At 41.7% G+C, this 19382-nt stretch overlaps 1 protein-coding gene across 1 annotated transcript; it reads right to left on the bottom strand.

Annotated features, from left to right (window-relative positions):
- Positions 1–7540: 7540 nt before the first annotated feature.
- il17rel (interleukin 17 receptor E-like) lies at positions 7541–17314 on the bottom strand. Its single transcript, XM_068586880.1, has 18 exons — positions 17201–17314; positions 15768–15795; positions 15323–15472; positions 14093–14199; positions 13689–13803; positions 13365–13409; positions 12903–13042; positions 12445–12516; positions 12284–12338; positions 12003–12166; positions 11323–11367; positions 10040–10097; positions 9733–9878; positions 9204–9263; positions 9050–9107; positions 8398–8529; positions 7990–8046; positions 7541–7907 (listed from the first exon to the last, which is right to left on the bottom strand). The coding sequence occupies exons 1-18, from the start codon at positions 17312–17314 to the stop codon at positions 7792–7794; spliced, it is 1662 nt and encodes a 553-aa protein (XP_068442981.1). The 3' UTR covers positions 7541–7791.
- Between the last annotated feature and the right edge of the window lie 2068 nt (positions 17315–19382).

Genomic DNA, 19382 nt, shown 5'->3' with positions numbered 1-19382 from the left:
GATGCCATCGCGGACTATTCGAAGCGATTGGTTCGCTTTGATTCAGGGGATAGATGTTCACTCGCTTTGAGAATTGAGACATTCGCAGAGAGTCGAGGGACGGAAAGAATCTCGCCACCACCGCGACAAAGTATTTCTCCTCCCGTGTAAACACTGAGCAGCGTGAGAGAGCGAGGGATGAGAAGGAGTTGCTAGTGTGAGAGAGAGAAAGAGAGAGAGAGAGAAAGAAAGAGAGAGAGAGAGAGAGAGAGAGAGAGAGAAGGGGAGAGATTTGGATAGAAAGCAGAGGGGCGACAGAGAGATAGGTGCCCATGGAAAAGGCCTTGTTTGCCAGCTGGGAGAGGCATGAGATCATTGCCCCGTGCTACTCTGCGCCATTATCCCCCCTAAACCCGTCCCTCCTCCTCTCTGCCTCCCATTACACACCCCCCCTAACACACACTTACTGTACACACTCATCTGACTGTTCTGTTTATTGATGACTCAAGCTTGCCGTTTCTTTCCGGATACACAGTCAACACTGGAGCTCTGGCACCTCAGGGCCTAATGGACTGATCTCGACTGTTTACAGCTGTGCCCTTTCTAGAATGACTCACAAAGGAACAAAGAGGCCTCTGTGTGCGAAAAGAGCTTTTCCTATTCTCATCAACAGGACCTACCGAGGCGCCCTGCACCTTTCCTTCGAAAGCCCGAGCTGTCTCTCATCCTTCGACGAGCTCGTCGTCTTCTCGGCGGGCTCCATGTCTGCTCGTCCTCTGTCTGACAACACCTGTCTTCCATCCTTTTCATCTCCAGGAGATTCTTTACCTTGCCATCTGTCACCACTTGGACCCACGGCACCTCTTACCTTCTTCCTCTGAATATCTACTTATCCTCATCCGCACACGGCCTCCCATCACCTTGGTATTCTTCACGGCATGGTCATTTAAAACATCCCAACAAGGTTGCGTGGTGACACACTTCACATCAATTTAAATGCAAAAGTGACAGAAATTTACCCACACGGATGGGAGATCCACTTTCTTCTTCCCTTTAACCCGTGAACCTTTCACCTTTGTCCCAGTTTCTCGGCTCTCCTCCTACGTGTGTCCGGGTGTACGTCTTTCCATGCGTACCTGAGGGCGTGAGTGCCTCTGTATGTGAATACTTGCCTGTTTGACATCAGCTTTCCACTCGGCATGGCTCTAAAGGCCCGCGTTTGTTTGTTTAGCGCAAAGCCCCGGCGTGAGCGCTGCGTCGGCGCTCACCGATTAGCCCGCCCGGGAACAACACCCCATCGGAATGTCTGGAATCGCACACAACAAGGATTAGCTCATCCCTGTCTGTTGTCTCTGGCCTCCGTGTTTGCCATTCTTTCGCCGCGTGGGCTTAGAGACAGAGATGGAGAGGCAGCGAGAGACAAAGACAGAAGCGTTGTAATGTTTTACCTGAACGCCTAAAGTATCATCCGACGTGCCGATGCCAGTCTGAAAGGGGCCTCTATTTGTTTGGACTCTCGTCATTTCATGTTTTGAAGGAAAAGTCCACCAAAACCAGCTGCTGGCACTGCACCTGGTATCTTAATCCCTGTGGATAACCAGCCATGCTTAGACAGCATGACATCATGTTCAGATAATTCCATCAAATCACAATAGAGTTTAATAATTATCTGCGATGCAACATAGGCTGTATTGTTGGAATATGATCCAAATGTTCGATTCATATTCCTGTTTACTTGTACAGGTGAACGTTTACAATCCCTTAGAGGTTATCCAAAGGCATTATGGGAATATAGTGAGGCGCTAATAAAAGTAAAGACAGAGAGAAAAAGTAATATGTAACATCAGATTGGATTATGAGCTTCATCATTAATGTTTGGCTGCTTTTAAATCTTTAATTGGTGAGGTTTAATGCCTTGCTCCAGTCCACTTGAAGTGAATATATTCAGCAGCTCTACTTTTTGAGCCTCTCAGACAATACGTCACAGTGGTTGTTGTGTTTATTCAACAGTCTAAACTTTTTCATTACTCATTATTCATTAGAGTGACGTCTTACTTTGCATGCTTTGCGCCATAAACAGATACACTCCATCCCTTGTGTGTGTGTGTGTGTGTGTGTGTGTGTGTGTGTGTGTGTGTGTGTGTGTGTGTGTGTGTGTGTGTGTGAGTGTGTGTGTGTGTGTTTGTGTGTGTGTGTGTGTGTGTGTGTGTGTGTGTGTGTGTGTGTGTGTGTGTGTGTGTGTGTGTGTGTGTGTGTGTGTTTCACGTCCAGTCTTGGTGAACATCGCCATCTTGTGGTGGAACGACATGTAGGCGCTAGTGGCCTTAAATGTCAGTGTTAGTCCTCCAACACAACTCACAGGAAGCACCTGACAATTAGATAATAACAACATCATATTATATTTCTAAATTTTCACAGTATCAAAAGTCCAAACACATTTCCCTACAACAATTGTGGAGGGTTGAGCTTTCAGAGCGCTGCAACAATTGTTCTTGACCCAGTCATAAAATGAGTTATCGATCAATTTGAGACATCCGTGGTCTGAAAGCGGGCCAGCCTTTCAAAATCTCACCTGACAAACTGACGGAAACAAGAGTGACGGAGCCCTTCGGCACGGATAAAGGGTGCCGGTGCACCAGGACACATTGTGAAATATCATCTTGGCAGCAATCCATGTTTGCACATCAGCCTTTGAAACAGTTACATCCTGCTGCACAGTTGCAGGCTGGAGCAGCTCCGGTACGGGGACGTATTATCTCCAGCTCACCAGGATGTCGTGGAGGAAAACCCACACGCTTCTGACGTGCTTCCTTTTACACGCCACTGATTTACATTACGTATCTTTTATAATAACAGTAGACTGCTGAGGGTACGTACATTCAATACTAATGTCCATTCAGTGATGGAGTGTGACATAGTACATGTACTCAAGTAGTATACTTCAGAACAATTTAGTCATACTTTTACTTCAATTGCGTATTTATTTTTTATGCAACTTTACACTTCTACTCTACATTTTAGAGCTAAATGTAGAGAGGTTTTCACCCCAGTACATTTATTTGAGGCCTAAAGTTACCAGTTACTTTTGTTTTGACAAATGAAAATCCCTCGTGTGCTTGTATGATATGATGCAGTATTTTTAATATACAAAGTATCTCAATTGGCTCAAAATTGATGATAGGAAAGGGTCAGACGGAGGAGGTGCATCACTTTGGAAAAGGGTTGTTTGGCAGAAGGCCCAGTCACTGGAGTTGCTAAGAAGAGCAGTAATGAATTCCCCAAGTTGGCAGCAATGCAGTTTTTGTGCACAAACAACATGTTGGTGAGAGACAATATAATGTTTGGCCTTTGTGTCTACGGTCTCTTGTGGCTCTAGCACCTTGTTCTCACCATCTCCAGGGGCTTGGACTAATCTCTTCCTGAACCTATAACCTGAGAGGTTTGTTGCATGAAGCATTGCAGTGACAGCAGCGGCAGACCACCGAGAGCTCCTTGAAGTCCAGCTGGAAGATCTTCAGAGCCAGATCATCAAACTCTTGACACCATGCTGCCGATGACAATGCTGAGGAGTAAGTATTGTATACTCGTGAGGATTAGACCGTCTTAACGCCTAAAGTGGGACTTTAAAACGGCTGTTTGAGGGTTCTGAGTTCATTCTACGCTTGGAAAGTGAAGTGATTTTATTTTTCAGGTGTACAATTAGAACTCATAAAACGATAACTATTGCAACCGCAGACACAACCCACCAATCATCAGACACACAGCCTCCTGAGGAGAGGTGATCTCTCTCTGGTCTTTCCAGAGTTTTCCCGTCATTTTCATCGAGAGCTTTGGCCCGGCACCTGTTGCTGATCTGTTTCTATTAGGTCACTGAAAAACACCTTCAGCAACACCCAAAAAATCATTAAAAAAAAAATCATAAGAATGATGTCGCGCTTGGAAATTTTTGTTGAATGTTTGAAAAGTTATTCTAAGTTGACTGTGACAGAATTGCAGGTAAATCAAACAACATTTTAAAAAGCTTCCCTGGCCTGAAGATGGCGCTGTGTACCATGTATTTAAGTACACTGTCGACCCGTCACCATTCATTATTGTTGAAAATTAAATAATGATTATTACAGTTTAGATAACTATATTCTTATGTATTGTGTAGTGTTGATAAACACAGGTTGATCATTTTGATTGAACATCTCGTATTTTACAAATGTGTTATGAATATTGTTCAAATTAATATATATATATATATATATATATATATATATATATATATATATATATATATATATATATATATATATATATATATATAAATATATATATATATATATTTGAACAATATTATTTTATAAAAGAGTTTGTAAAAAAAAGTTTTGTGCATGGAGAAGAAAACGCAGTTAGTCCTGACTGACAGTTGAAAAGGCAGAAATAGAAAAAGATCTCTCTGAGCACCAGTTGAGTCGAAGGAATCGCCATTCATTGATCAAATTAAATGAAAGCTGAGCTTTAAAAGTTTGGATTTAAAAAGGAATATGTTCCTGTTTCTGTCAAGTGCACTAAAATACCTGTCAAAAGATGGAATATTAACAGCTATTCTTATTTTCTATACAGAAACAAAACGGTTAGTATATCGGGTTAGCAGCATTGGAATTGGATCAAGGAATATCAGATGGACAATTAAATATAGACGGACAAATAAAAAATTTAAAAAAATCAATCCCACCACTCAGTCGACTGCAGAGGGCCCAAAATGTACCTTTGTGTTTCAAGAATGGGTCACTGATAAAAAAATTTAAAAAAAACGAAAATGAAGGGAAATAGTTGCAACAGTGTCCTCCCGTGGCATGCCACACTGAAACCTTTGAACGGCAGCGTAGATATAAATATTATCTGGTGCACCGAGCATCTGACGGCCTGCACTGGGCTGTTTGTTTTTTTTCCAGTGACGAAGCACCGGACAAAGTGAGCTCCTCGTTGGAAGTCAACCAAGTGATTTTGTATTCATGCTCGCTGATGTCTCAAACAGATCCGTCTGCAGCTTCGGTCGGGTCTTTGTGTCCGAGCCCGCGACCGAGAGGGAGGCTGAAAGAAACCCACACGTTACTCTTCTCTGATAACTTGATGACTGTAATTGTCATGCTTTTATCAGTTAAAGAGTTTCATCTGAAATGTGGAAATGCATTAGGGCGGAACCGCCTGCTGCTCCGTCTGTTCGGCTGCCAAGAAAACACAATCACGACGCGCCTTTTGAGTTCCATCGCTGCAGCGATGCAGAACGTGTTTTTCATCATAATATTGGTTTGATGTTCTGTCCCAGCATCATTTTGTCTCTGAGGTGAGGTTTGTTGTTCTGTTCAGTTCAGTTTAGGTGTGTCTCTCTTTCTTATTATCTTTGGATTTATTGCTTTCTTTCCACCGGTCCTTTTGTTGTGTATCAGTTTCTCTCTTTCTTTCTTTCAGTTGCACATCAAGATATATGACATCATCACAAGGGAATCCTCGCACGCCACGAGGCTCAAATCAATATAATTCCGAAAGCGTGTGGTTATGAAACAACAGTAGTTTTAGCAACTTACATGGAGTTATATAATTAAAAATGTATGGGGATTATCATAAAAGCCGATTCTATGATTAGACTTAAAACATTTTTAAAAAATGGGTCCACTTTTAAGCCAATTAAAATAAATGATTTGGTGTTTGTCCACCAGTTCATTCCAGTGGAGAGGACAGCTTGAACAAATTAAATGTACAAACATACGCAGACCTTTTATAGCGAGGCATCTGCATGTGATATCACACGTTAAGTGGGGCAATTGTGTAAACTCCCCGAGGGAGCAAGCAGTAATTTGATTTTCGGCAAACTCACCCACACTTGATTCATGTCCAGGATCCTTGAACATCACCCAATGACTGCTGTGGATTTTCTGCCTTGTCATTATGAATAATAAAGATTACAAGAATCTGTTACCGTCAAATTGGATTATTTCCTCAAGATGACTGATAAATGGTGACACACTGATATATTGCTTGGGTATATTTTCCTTCAACACACATGTTGAATGATTCATGCAGGTAGACTTGAACCCTGCTTGCGAGGCAAGGTGAGCATACCTGTAATGTAGCTCAGTCCTGTGATGAAGGATAGAAATAGACACCACTCTTTCCGTTCATACTTCACGTGACGCGATCAGTCGTGGAATTCGTTCTCTTGTTTTAATGACTCACTTTGTTTTACATGCTTGTTTACTGTGCATTCAAAACCAATCTAACAAGGAAATGTTCGCCAGCATGCCCGAACCAAAAGACTGACCCATTTAGAGTTTTACAGTGACAATTTCCTCGTGTGTGATATTTTGATCACAGGGTGGATTGTGTACTTGTTCTTGGTGAAGTGTCGGCACATAGAGGCCTCTATTCTCTCACTGGTACAGTCTCCTGTCCTGTTCTGAGAAACTTCATCTGCCTATGTAAACAAAGTGCAAATCCTTCCTGTACGCAGAAAGATTAAGTGATCGGAGCAAGTCCTTTCCAGGAGACAAGTGAAATCAAGCTAAAGCAATGGACTTCTAATCAGTAGGAACAAATGTGCCATAACTTAAGAAAGACATTCGGATCAATACATCCAATGAAAGGTGCAACATGGGGTCTGATATTAGGAGCTTAATCCTCATGGTTGCTTTTTCACACATTCATTTCACACATAAGACATATATCATACATATATATATATATATATATATATATATATATATATATATATATATATATATATATATATATATAATCAGCATATATAATATATCTTGCGTTTCTGTTCACCTCATGAATGGAAGTCTAATCTTCACTCTGTTTCAGCTCAGTGTTTGTTCTCCACCAACCCCAAACTGCTAAATGCCCCACCATGTTCACCAGGGTGTGTCTGCTGTGTGCAGCTGGACAGGTTGTCTACAGTTGATTTATTGCAGATTGTAAAGTCAGAAACATGTGTTGAACAATAACTATATGTCTGATCCTCAGTACGAGTGACTCCGTTCACTTTACCCTCAGTCACTGTGAATGCAGAAGCTTTGATATTTTTGTTACAGACTTTTTCTATAGATAATATGTGCTCATCATCACTTTATGAGCATCAACGTATACACAATTATGTGTTTTTTTTTTCTGGTTAAAATGGTCCTGGGGCTAATTTACACCAGACGAATTATGTGAATGTAAAGATGCAAAGGAGTGTCACTTAGAGGGAAACAATGTGCACGGTTTGGGGAACCCCAGAGAAGACAAACACTTTGCAATACAGCACAACACAATAGTAAATATACTAGTTTGGTGAAGTGAGTGTCAGAGGTTTGGATTAAAGTCACTGCTCCTGTTTACGATATCATGTTTTCTGTTTTCATAGTATGTAATGCTGTGAGATGTGCCGCTACTGTTTGTTACTGATACAAGGACATTAAGACACGAGGACATGATGGCAACAAGGTCATTACGAAAAAAACATCACATTTTGCATTTTTTTTATTCAAAATATAAATAAGAACAACAACGGACCATTTAGCTGCAAACTGAATTAATATGTTAACTTAAAAAAAGAAACAGCATTATACACATTAACTTTCACCAAACAGAATACATGAACAACAGCTACAACGACAACAAGCATACTAACCAGCAAAAAAACTGTGAGATACATAACATTTGAAATATCTGTCCCCAACCTTGTACGCTGCATTCAACAGAGAAAACATCTGGTCTGTGTAACAACTTTAGAGTTTTATTTTGCACATTACAAGTAATGCCTTTGGTGTCGTTCTTTGGTCAGTCGGAGATCAAGTTGGCCTTCTCAGTGTTGCGACACTGCGGGGAATCGGGAACGAGGAACACGGCGTAAGGAGCAGCTTCTAACACCGGGACGACACAGTCAGACGCAGCATCTGTAAAACACAGGCCTCCAGGTTCAGCTCACAGGTGTGAAAAGCACATGTTTGGTTGTCATCGTTATTGTGATAACCTCACCTGTTCTCTTTTCAGAGATGCAGCCTCCATTTATTTTTCGTTTCCTCCTCTGATACACTGGAATACAAAGCATGCGCGTGATTAATCAGATGAGGATGAGGAAATACGACACAATGACGAATTCAGTGGCTGCTTTTCATTCAAATGAGTTGCCTGGTACGTGGCACCCGTGGTTAGCATGCACCTATAAATAGAGGAAGTTTTGCATCGATCGATCATTCAACTAACATATATATCTATATACATAAATATGACTTTGTTTTTTGACATGATGTGTGACCGTATAACAGTTTTTTCAATGTATATTTGAAGACTATTTCTAAGTAACTAGTTCCGTAAGCATTGAAGCCTTGAACAACAGTGTGCAATACTGCATGCCTGAGCTCGATAGAGTCATTTCCGACCTACCGGTTAACAGTACGTGGAGCGCCAGAGTGAAAATGATGATGCCAGAGAGGCAGACTGCAGCAGGTAAAATGACCCAAGTCAAGTCCCAAGAGGTTTGCCTGGAGACGACAGGTCTGAAGGTCCATGTTTGATCTGTGAAGATAATTAACGGCATATTAGACACATGACACTCGGTTGATAGAGTTTTCTGTCTCTCGAGGATAACAAAACAATCGTGTGTTTCTCAGACGTTTGAAAGATGATACAACCGGTACGCACTGGGCTTCCTGCAGTTTCTCAATGCTTGAAGTTCGCAATTATGCTTTAAGAAATTGGAAATGCATCAAAGGCGGTATTCTTCATGTTCTGCAGTGCATCATAGCACACAGCATTAAAGTCGGGTGCACAATGCCAGTTACAGAGGATCCTTTTATTCCCCTAAACGTTGCCAAGAAACCACTTCGGGCAAAACTCGTACGTTTGTGATTACCCTATTAGAGGGTGTGTGATAGTAAACACATGTCCTATTACTGCTTCAAGCCATGCTTTTTATTAAAGAAAGGTAGTGGAAACTATTTGTGTTTCAGGCTGTTGTGGCGCCTCTGGTTGTGAATATTTAAAGAGAGTCGCAACAGACAAGAAGAGAAGAAGGGAGCAGTAAAACTGCACTTACTGCATCGCTCAAGACAGTGAATGACTGTGGCAGCAAACTTCACGTCGAGCCTCTTCACCTGCACGAATACAAAATGTTCATTCAGAGTCATTGTCTGTCTGAATGTAAAAGAGAAGATGCAGATTTGAAGGATCTAGCAACGGCACAAACAAACCTGGAGACAAGAGTTGCATTGTTCACCTGCCAGCTTCAAGACAACCACCTTGTGTTTCTCCTGAGAAAAAAGACACAAAAAAGGATTGAAGGAAGTTGTCATGGTTTCTGCTTTGCTTTTATTGGCTCCATTATGTGCTATGAATCATTTTTCAGCTGTAATTCACTGTGATTGAAAGAGATGCTGATAGATGAAGTGTTGCAAACACACACTGATAAGCGGCTCACCCCAAAACGTGTTTTAACACATATCATGTTGCTGATACATGTGGGGGATACCCATTGACAAAGAATGCTATTACATTACATTGCTTTGATTACAATCTGTGTTTTATAGCTACGAAAGCTCTGTTGCTATCCAGCTATAAAAAAAGTTTTTTTTTTACAAAACAGTAATCAGTTATACATCGGAATCGAGCCGCGCGATCTTCGCAAGCATGTTGTGACAGCTCCTTCATGGCACAACGGGTCGATGGAAGGTTTGATGAGTATGAAAATGAGAATAGTTCTACGATGTACGTGACACCTACCACGTGCATGGTGTGTGTGTCGGTGACCTGGCACACAGTCGAGCCTTCAGACTTCACACATAGGCCCACAGAATACGTTGCGGTGATCTGTGACAACATCTTCACGTCCTTCCGGCCCTGCTGTCTCGTCACCACCACCTTCCACGCTGGATACGAATATGGATGTTATTATAGAGCTGTCATTGTAGAGACTACATGCTACAATGCTGTATTACACAATGGCATTATTTTTGTATAATATATTGCTGTAAGCAATATATTGCAATAATCAGATGATACTATTGATGTGACATCAATAAAAAAGTACCTTGGAATCTGGCATCAGCAAAAGGGCACCTGGTCCAGGACTGATGGCCTGCAGTGAACTGAAGAATGTAGTACAGTTGTATTTAATAGTGCTCCTCATCGGACAGTTACATAAAGCTTATAAACAGAACCTCTCAGTTCAAAGACAGGAATCTAAAAATGAATCACCAAGCTCGCATAAAGTAGTTCCAGTGAACTGTTTAATCGCTGATGTAAATCAGTATAAACCTCTGATAACAGCAGTACTTCTGTTTTTTGTTAGAATACCAGGAAACTGTGGCTGACGATCTGAGCTCCATGAGGGTGAACAGAGTGTTCCCTTATTTGTGTGGTAGTACAGACTGTTAAAGCTTGGTAATTCACTTCTGGGGTGTCCTCATATGGAAATGTGCAGGCGTAGCATGAGTAAATGCTCGGCTATTAGCATTATTCCCAAAACAGGTGTTTGATTGTTGTTTTTACCCATTTTCTTTTACATTTCGTAGCTCTGTCACTTTATAGTTTACAGTTAGCTAGTAACCAAGGCTAACTGAATGCTAACGGTGGCTTCTTATTTGCCCTACTGACGGTTGTTTTAGCATAGCTTAGCACAAGGACTGGAAACCAGGGGGAGCGACTAACGTCAGCCTGGATCTGTCCAAAGGTAGTCCTGCATAACCACACTTCCTCAGCGCTGTGCCTGGCTGCAGACATTTATTATTTATTTATTTAAACCAATCAGCGATGCAGTGGCGGTGCCCTTGCAAAATGGATAGCACAGATGGCTTAAGAGAGGAGGACGCTGCGTGGGATTAGCGATTAAAGGCAGATTTATACCCCACTCTACATCCAGTGAGTCCAACCTAACAGCTCCTCCTAAGCTTGCAATCAGCCAAGAAAAAGAAAAAAAAACTGGACGTGGTCCATACTCGTGTTGGTATTTGTTTTACTTAAGTAGACGAGATGTGACATGTTAAATAATAAGCCTTAGAGGCACTCGTAGGTAGATTTTGTTACCCATAGATAGACCTAAACTACCTGTTTCCCCGTTTCCAGTATTTGCACAGAGATAAGCTAACCAGTCGCTAGCTGTTACTGCATATTTAACACACAAATATGAGAAAAGTATCACCTTCTCATCTAACTCTGGGTAAGTAAGCAAATATGTGTATTGCCCAACTCAACTGGCACTGAGATGTACAACGTGACTTTAACAAAAACAATAGATGCACATCAATGACGGCTGATGTAAAGGACATCTTACTGTTAACAGACATGAGTAGTCATGGAAAAGGTTATCAGTACCTTCATGCACAGGTCAGGGTGTGGATCCACTTTAGTAAATGTGATCTGAAAAGCAAAAATTGATGGAATTGATATTAATGAAACTCAGAGAGCAGAACTTTCAGGTCAGCTGGATTAAGCTTTCAGAAAGGAGATGCTGTGCGTCACTGCTGCCTATTTTTACATCAACAGAGAGTTCCCTTCTCAGGTGACCCGAGCAAAAGTTTTTGTTCTCAAGACGAGGTCTGATCCCAATCTCAGTTTTGTTTAATGAGTCACAGGTAAGCTGTCTCTACCTTCGTTCTTGTTTTTTTTTACATGGGTCTGATTCAACATCAAAATGAGCTTAAGCAAGAGGTTTGAATAAACATATTCTCACTTTAAACACTGTTTAACATGCCAAGTGCAATAGTTGTACTTTAATCTGTAAACACTTAGCATTTTAGTGTCTCTGACATCTTAGTGTGCAAGATAAGAAAAAATGTTACCAGCAAAAATAACATGCTGTCGTCAGAACTTCTTCCCACTTTATAAAGAATTTATGCTCAGTCGCTGAAGAAGACGTCGGTTGCATGATTACATGCTTTGTTTACCTCGTAAACGCTATAACTTTAAGTGATTTGGGACCAAGACAAGCAGCCAGAAGCGCCGCAAAGTAAACGCAACTTCGGCTTCCACACGTCAGAGACTTTTCCTCCTACCTTTTCTCTGCTCACATTCTGTGAGGAGTGAGGCAGATCCACGCAGACGGCGTCCCCTTTTTTCTGACACAACACAACCACAGCCGTCACGGGACAGAGCGGCTCCCATGACAGCGTCTCCTCAAGTGGGTCGAACTGAATTCCAGACCACAGCTCCTCGAGACCTGCGAGCAGAGGAGATCTCAATCTTTTCAACTGATATTGTATCAGTTTTGAATTACTGCACCCCACGCTCAGATTATTAGGAACTTCTCGTGACTAAAGGCAATCAAGTGACTCACGGTGTTTGAACGGGCAGACCTGGACTCTTGAGGCATCTATCACAGCGGACCATCCCTGTGAGGAATTTATTAGCAAAGGTTCGATCCCTTTTCCTCAAAGTGATTACGAATGCAAATAGATCCTAAACGCTTCAAATGAGGAGTGTTGGTGGAACCTTTACCTCGATGCAGAGGCAGGGCAGAGGTCGGGAGTATGGGAGGTCGATGCTCTTTTCATGTTCCCCCTTCTTTATCTGGAAGGAAAACAAAGTCACAAAACACACATGGATTCATCTTTCTTTGACATGTGTGTATGCGAGCATGGGTTTGGGTGTCTGATGCTAGCAAGCTGTGAGAGGTGTCAAACAGAGAATCCCTCCTAATAAAGGGGTGAATGATTATAAACATGATTTATGGATCAGAGAACAGCATGGCATTAGTTGCCTTGCTGTAGAGTTTTCCTCTAGAAATGTGCAAAAACTTGAAGTGAGTAGATGTAAACTGACTCACACACCGGCAAGCAGGAGGGAGGTTTTAAGTGGCAAAGGGCACTCACACACCCAAACATAATTTGAAGAGACCATGAGAGTGCTGATGTTTAAAAGGATGCTACAGGTTCATGTGAAACAGCGGGACTAACCAGTGTGTATGCCCCTGTGCCGACGCAGATGAAATCCCTGTAGCACAGACGGAGGTAGTAGTCTTCATCTTCCAGCATGTCTGACACACTGACACTCAGCTCCTTCCTCTGAGGGTTTACGACATATGACAGCCTGCCAGCTGAACGAAACAGAGGTCAATGTCAGTGCGACGCTTTGGTCTCCGTCGTGAATACATGTGGGGGTCTATCTGACAGGTCCTACTCTGAAGAAACAGATCTGGAACACAATAAGCTTTATTTTTCTGTCTTTTCTTTTTTCTTAATTATTTTAGGACAGCTGTACTTCATCCAGAATGTATTCAAATGAAACCATCTCAGAGGAGAAAGTCACTCAAACCTGCAAGAGGTCCGAACTAGATTTGGCTTTGTTTTGAAGGCTAAAAAGACAAAAGGTTGGAGACTACTGGTTCTCTAATACTGCGTGTTAGATATAATACTCACTGATGCATTCTGGGACATGTCTGTGCAAATCTTCACTGATGCATTCTGTAGAGAAATGTAATAATGTTTAAGCTTTTTATAGTCATCATAAAGAATAGAGCAAGGTGACATAGTATTTACCTTCATTAATGATTACCCTCATATTTATGTCACCAGTTCCAATAAATTACAAAGAAATACTTGGTAGGTTACACAACATTAATTATTGACTTAATCTGCTATGTTACACATTCAATCCTCGGCCACTTATTTTCTTGTTTGTTAACAGTCATGCTGCCATGCGTGAGTGTTTGGATAATTATGCAAACGTGCACACGTTCTCACCGGGAGCGCCATAAGAGCCCGTCCAGGTGACGCCGCAGTAACTCGGAATAGTTTTCACTGTTACTTGCATGCGTTGGCCTGGAGAAATGTCAGTGCAATCATTCTCAACTTCCACCTTCAGGAAAAAGGTAAGTAAAAACACACAAGCTGTTACACGTCAGGCACGGTTGCAAACATCCATCAAACTACAAAAAAAAAAAAAAAAAAAAGGATTATGTATTATTGGAAACTTTCACTGTCAAACTAGCAGCTGTCTGAGTTTATAGCTTATAGATGATATAAAAAATAAACCACATATCAAAATAATTGCCACAAATTTGAACAGAAAAGCGACATTTGCAACACTAACTATAACGAAATGTCCAAAAGAGGTGAAATAATGCCCGTGGCTCTCTTAACAGTACCTGCAGGCCAGAGAGTCTGTGTCTTGACTCTTTTTTAAAGCTGAACGTTTGGCAGTTGTCCATCATCCCGTCGGTGACGGTGCAGATGTACAAACCATGGATGGACTCTGGGGAGAAAGATATCTCAAAGTCAGAAGCCTGAAGAGGGCTTGAGTACACAGTTGTCAAATAGTAACTGGTAACCAGCCAGTTAGCCATTAAAAAATGATTCAAGCATTTCAGCATTAGTTGCTTTAGGTGTCACGTTTCACTGGCTTATTGGACTCAAGACAATCCGTTCAGCAGCAGAGGGATTTCCCCACTCCGGCCTGGCAGTGAGGAAATCCATAGAGATCATGATAGTGTGCTGCAGACGTGGACAATGAATTTTGACCCACAACTCATCAGATCAAGTCTGTCTGCGAAATCAGGAACAGAAAATGCCAATTAACACACACACGACGCAAAAGCAGAAGTTTGATCATGGAAAGTTGTTTGTTTGGTAAATTAAACTTCCTTCTCTGTTAATCTGCACCATCCCCACTTTTTTTTTTTTTAATTGGTCATCACGATAACCACCTTTAACCATGATTCATTCCACTTTTGCTTGATGAAAGAGTTGCATTTGAAACCTACTCGTTGAGACAAAGTCGAATAACTTCACAGCATTTAGTTCCAGGGTCAGTTATAGAGGATAGACAGAAATTTAGAGAATGTGAAAAGTAGTTTGGAGGTATTTACTGACCGCCGAAAACAAACATGCACTACCCAGGTGACCCGTTACCATATCAGTGGCTAACGTTGACAAGCTAGCTAAGAAGACACAACATTTAAAAGGTATTTTGTGTAGAATGTGGTGGCATGCGGGTAATGTAAAAACATGAGGAGTTCCTCTCAAGAGCCAGTGTTTTGTTTGCAGAGGACGCCAAGTAGAAGTACTATAAAGGCCTCATTCTAAAGTGGCACAAAAAAACAACGATTCTCAGTTTCAGATGGTTATACACCAATGAAAATGTAGTTGTGAATATTCTATTCCATTTGTGCGAATAGATCCCCCAAATCCTGTCATTCAAAGAGCTTTGGATCTACCGGGAGGCACTTCTCTCCTCTCTTACTGCAAGCGAATATCCAATTGAAACACAAACAGACTTCAGAAAGGCCAACAGGGTGAAGAACTCAGCTGCAACTGAACTGCATTCTTGATAAAAGAATTCAGTGCATGTGTGGATTGACGTCGTCACATCAGCATACCAGTGAGTTTGAAGGCGGTCTTGATTCTGAGGTTCAGCGAGCACTTCTGCCTCCCCTCGCAGCGCATGACGGTGGAGAGGCTGATGTTGTGGAACACGGAGGAACGGTTCAGACCTTCAGCTGCGTTCTGACACGAAGGAGAAAACCAATCTACATGGAACAGAGCCAGAGAAAACAAATACATGTCACGCATCCTCTCCCACATCCTGACGAATGCTTTGCATTAATGCAATCATATTGTCTTTTCGCACAATATTCGATATGCTGTTTGTCTTAATCTGGTTTCATTTCAGCCCTGCCTTGAATGCAAGTTCTAAACACTGCATGCAGTTTCTTTGGCAACATCACAGTAAAAAACACAAGATATAAAAGGTTACTCTATTGTGCAGAATCAAGTTCCGCGTGCATGCATGACTGGAGATGTGACGTAGCGGTCTACACTCACTGTCGGGCTTGGTCCTGCACTGAAGGCCCTGCAAGGAGAGAGAGAGAGAGAGAGAGAGAGAGAGAGAGAGAGAGAGAGAGAGAGAGAGAGAGAGAGAGACACGCTGTAATGGTTTTCTGTGGATCCTTTCGAACGGCATCTCCATTATTTAGTGGTTCTAAACAAAGAGAACAAAGGTAGCACCGCTCCAAGACAGGGGATTCCCAGACAGTAAGGAGCGTTTTTACATCCTCATTGCCCCTTCAGGTAATGTGTTGGTGTTTCTGCTGCAGTTTGTCATAGTTCAACACGCAGACAAAGACAAAGCGCAAAGCTATTAATCAATTACTACTCGGCTTGTCTTCTGCAAAATGTGCCAGTGGCAACAAGAGTCTGTGTTCACTTTATATAAAGGTACATTGCAGACAACATTCATACAGTGAATATAATCACTGGATCAATGTCATTGAGTGCAATTACCCTCGGCATACTTCCAAAACTACGTGGAATACATCCTTGTTTGTTCATCAGCCAGGAAATAGAATATGTAGAAACTATTCCAGACACTCACATTCAAACTATTCCTGGACCCAGTGATGACTGACAGTGTTGACATATGATTTCACTTGTATGACGTGTCGGTTGTCCCTGAATGCTTCTGAACAATGCTAAATATGGTAAACATCTTCAGTTGTTCTGCGCTGATGCTATCTGTCTTCAGGTGTTGTTCCGTTATCAGACCAAGCAGTACCCAGCATTACATAACAGTTTATTCACATGACCTCATGGGTAAGGATGTTTTGAAATTTAACACAATTCGCATTGGACTCACATCTGAAGGAAAATGTTGTGATGTTTGGGGCCGCTAAATGAAGACTGTAGGTCTGTTAAGTTCACTGAGAGAGAAGTAAACATGATAGGGTTGACATGTAAGCGTTATCTACACTCTCTCCACCCAACTTTATGTGCAGCTCTTTTAGTTTCCTCCTTAAGCTTGAGTAAATGATAAGTTGAGTCATACATTCTGGGATTCAAAACACACTGTCCCTTCAAGGACAAAGACTCCCTTCACATGCATGCAGTATAATATGCATTCTCACTTTCACATGATGTGTCATCACTATTTTTCAGTGAGTCAACAGGTGAGTCACACAGGACATAGAGAGCCATCCAGGAAACCCCCATACTCAAGGATTAAATCAAAAGCCCCGTAACCTGAAATTATGTCAAAGGCTCATTAATAGTAGTAGTGACTTTACAGGAAGTCGTAGTAATAGCACTAGACGTAGGTGTGTTTCTGTCACCTAATGGAAACAGCAGTGACACACAACGCTGGTATTAGCAGCACTATCAGCAGAAATAAAAGGGTAATAATAGAACATGACTATATTTAGAAGCTCTGACTCAATCCATAATTGTCATGTATTGTTCATGTTCAAAGAGTGACTTTTTACCTGAGAACAGCGGGTGCCACATTTCTCTATCCTCTCCAATCGCGTGCTGTCTGCTGCAGCTCCATTCAGACCCACACACCAGTAAGACATCAGCAAGGCGACCCACAGGACCATTTTCACCATGGCCAGCGCTAAGACGTCTTCTCCCGCTCTGCTTTCCTGGGTCCCGTTATCTTCTGTACTCTTTCCTCCTTTTTCCGGCGCGGGGGAGGGGGGCTTAGGCGTTAGGGGTCAGGTGAGGCTTCGCCGAGTGCGACAGGTCCTCCTGAGTGTGACGATGCCAGAGCCAAGCACACAGAGTGAGACAAAAGCTGCTGTCAAGACTGGATTTAAATGCTCAATGGAGGTGTGGCCTCTGGGGACAACATCCTCTTTGACAACATCTCCAATTTGGTGTTGTGTCATATAAGCACTGTGTCATATAAGCACAGCATATAACAAAACTCATGATACACTTTCAACATTTTTAATTGACTGGTATAGCAATGATTTTAAGAAGAAATACTGAATCCACACCCACACACACACACACACACATACACACAGACAAACTGTGCCACCTGGAAATGGGCATCCACATTTACTGGAAATAAGCAAAATTTCACAACTTAAAAGGTTTCATTATTGTGAAATTCCATTTCAGAAACATACATGTTGAAAGAAAAGCCCTGGGAATAAAACAATCCTACTGTTAAGTCTGGTTCAGAGGCGGAAACTTGATATAAGCATTAAGTTGTGTTAACCTTTTGGAAAACATAATTACTATAAGACTCAGAAGAAAACTTGGGAAAGAGGTGGGTACTTGAGCCGGTCATGTTTCTGTTCAAAAACACTTTGACCCGAGGCATCAGCGAGCCATAATAGTGGCACTTTGACATTCAACTCCCACACAAAGAAAACTTCCTCTTCCTTTATGATACTTCTACATGCCCTAACATGGAAAACATACTGCACGATTGAAAGCAGCTGGAAGGACATTCTTACTCTTCAGAATAATCTCTTGTTTTTTCTCCCGTGGGATAGTTGGGAGCGAGCTGTTAAGCGCACAGATCACTGGCATAACGTCACCTTTTGATTCAATATAACAAACAGGTTAACAGTTAGTTAACAGATTAGTCCCACGAGCATTCATGTTTTGTTTCTGGCCACCTGGCAAAGGCCATTATTTACTCTTTCTTTTAGTACTCAACCAACATCTGGCTCTCATGTGGGTAGTGTATTGTGGGTTTTCAGAACTTTTTTTGCGTTAAAAAACCATCTGGGTTCTGCCAAAGAAACAGCATTATAAGTGCTGTGAGAGTACAACCAAACATTTGTACACAATAGTCCTTTGACCAATTGTTACAACAAAAAAAGACCATGATGAGGTGCTTTAAATCAATCAGTGTCTTTTGAATACAGAAACATTTGAGTTGTAATTACATACTGTGCCTATGGCATACCTCTCTCCTTTCCACCCATATAATTACAACTATTGTATTTTCCTCTAATACCGAGTTAAACATTAACGGTCCAGTTCTCACAGAACGTGCTATTCCTTTTCCTATTCTCATAAGACTTACTTGTGCTGCCAGGTGCAGCCTTTCCTGTTGAGGACACGAGTCGCAACAAAACAAATGTGAAGAATGTCTCAAAGAAGCGCGGACTTGACACATGCCGGGAATGACACAAGGAAGAAAGTATTCATGTGGCACTTCCAAGTACAAACTGATTGTTATCAGGTTAATTGCTAGTTTTGATGACAGCAGTCAACAGTAGTAGAAAGAGGCAAAAGTCTAGCTGCGCGTGTCAACAGCGACGCTGTAGTACCACCACATGTGCAATAGCTTCACTTGTGTTTCACAGGCAGGGACTGAACTTCTTTGAAATGCACTGTTGTGCAATAACATCAAAGGAAGACTATATGAAAGAGTTCAGGTAGCGGGACAAGGGAGCTGATAACCACCAAGTTCAATTCCAGCACAAACAACACTGGAGGGATTTTCAGAGTTCGTGGCCTTAAAAACAGATTTTATCTTTTCACGACGTAAATGCGAAACAGGTACCATATAATAGTCGTTATAATTGCTGCTCCTATGACCGCATAGCAGAAAGAGGAGACACACACACACCCATCCCGTGCCTTGCTTCAATCTAGTTCAACACATACAATGTGAGACAGATGTAAATAGAGATAAACACT

Source organism: Clinocottus analis, unplaced genomic scaffold (genome assembly GCF_023055335.1).
Source record: "Clinocottus analis isolate CAN_PGR_092001 unplaced genomic scaffold, fCliAna1.0.p SCAF_20, whole genome shotgun sequence".
In the NCBI taxonomy this organism is placed as follows: Eukaryota; Metazoa; Chordata; class Actinopteri; order Perciformes; family Cottidae; genus Clinocottus; species Clinocottus analis.
The sequence above is the reverse complement of the archived record's forward strand: the minus strand, read 5'-3'. Positions and strand labels throughout refer to the sequence as shown.

Bases quoted from the DNA above. Each gene is read 5' to 3' on its own strand.
- il17rel (XM_068586880.1), bottom strand. From the start codon at position 17,314: ATGGTCCTGTGGGTCGCCTTGCTGATGTCTTACTGGTGTGTGGGTCTG. The intron at 13,410-13,688 runs GTGAGAACGTGT...ATTTCTCTACAG, and splicing joins GGGCTCTTATGGCGCTCCCG to AATGCATCAGTGAAGATTTG. The intron at 9,264-9,732 runs GTAGGTGTCACG...CTTTTTTCTCAG, and splicing joins ACACACACACCATGCACGTG to GAGAAACACAAGGTGGTTGT.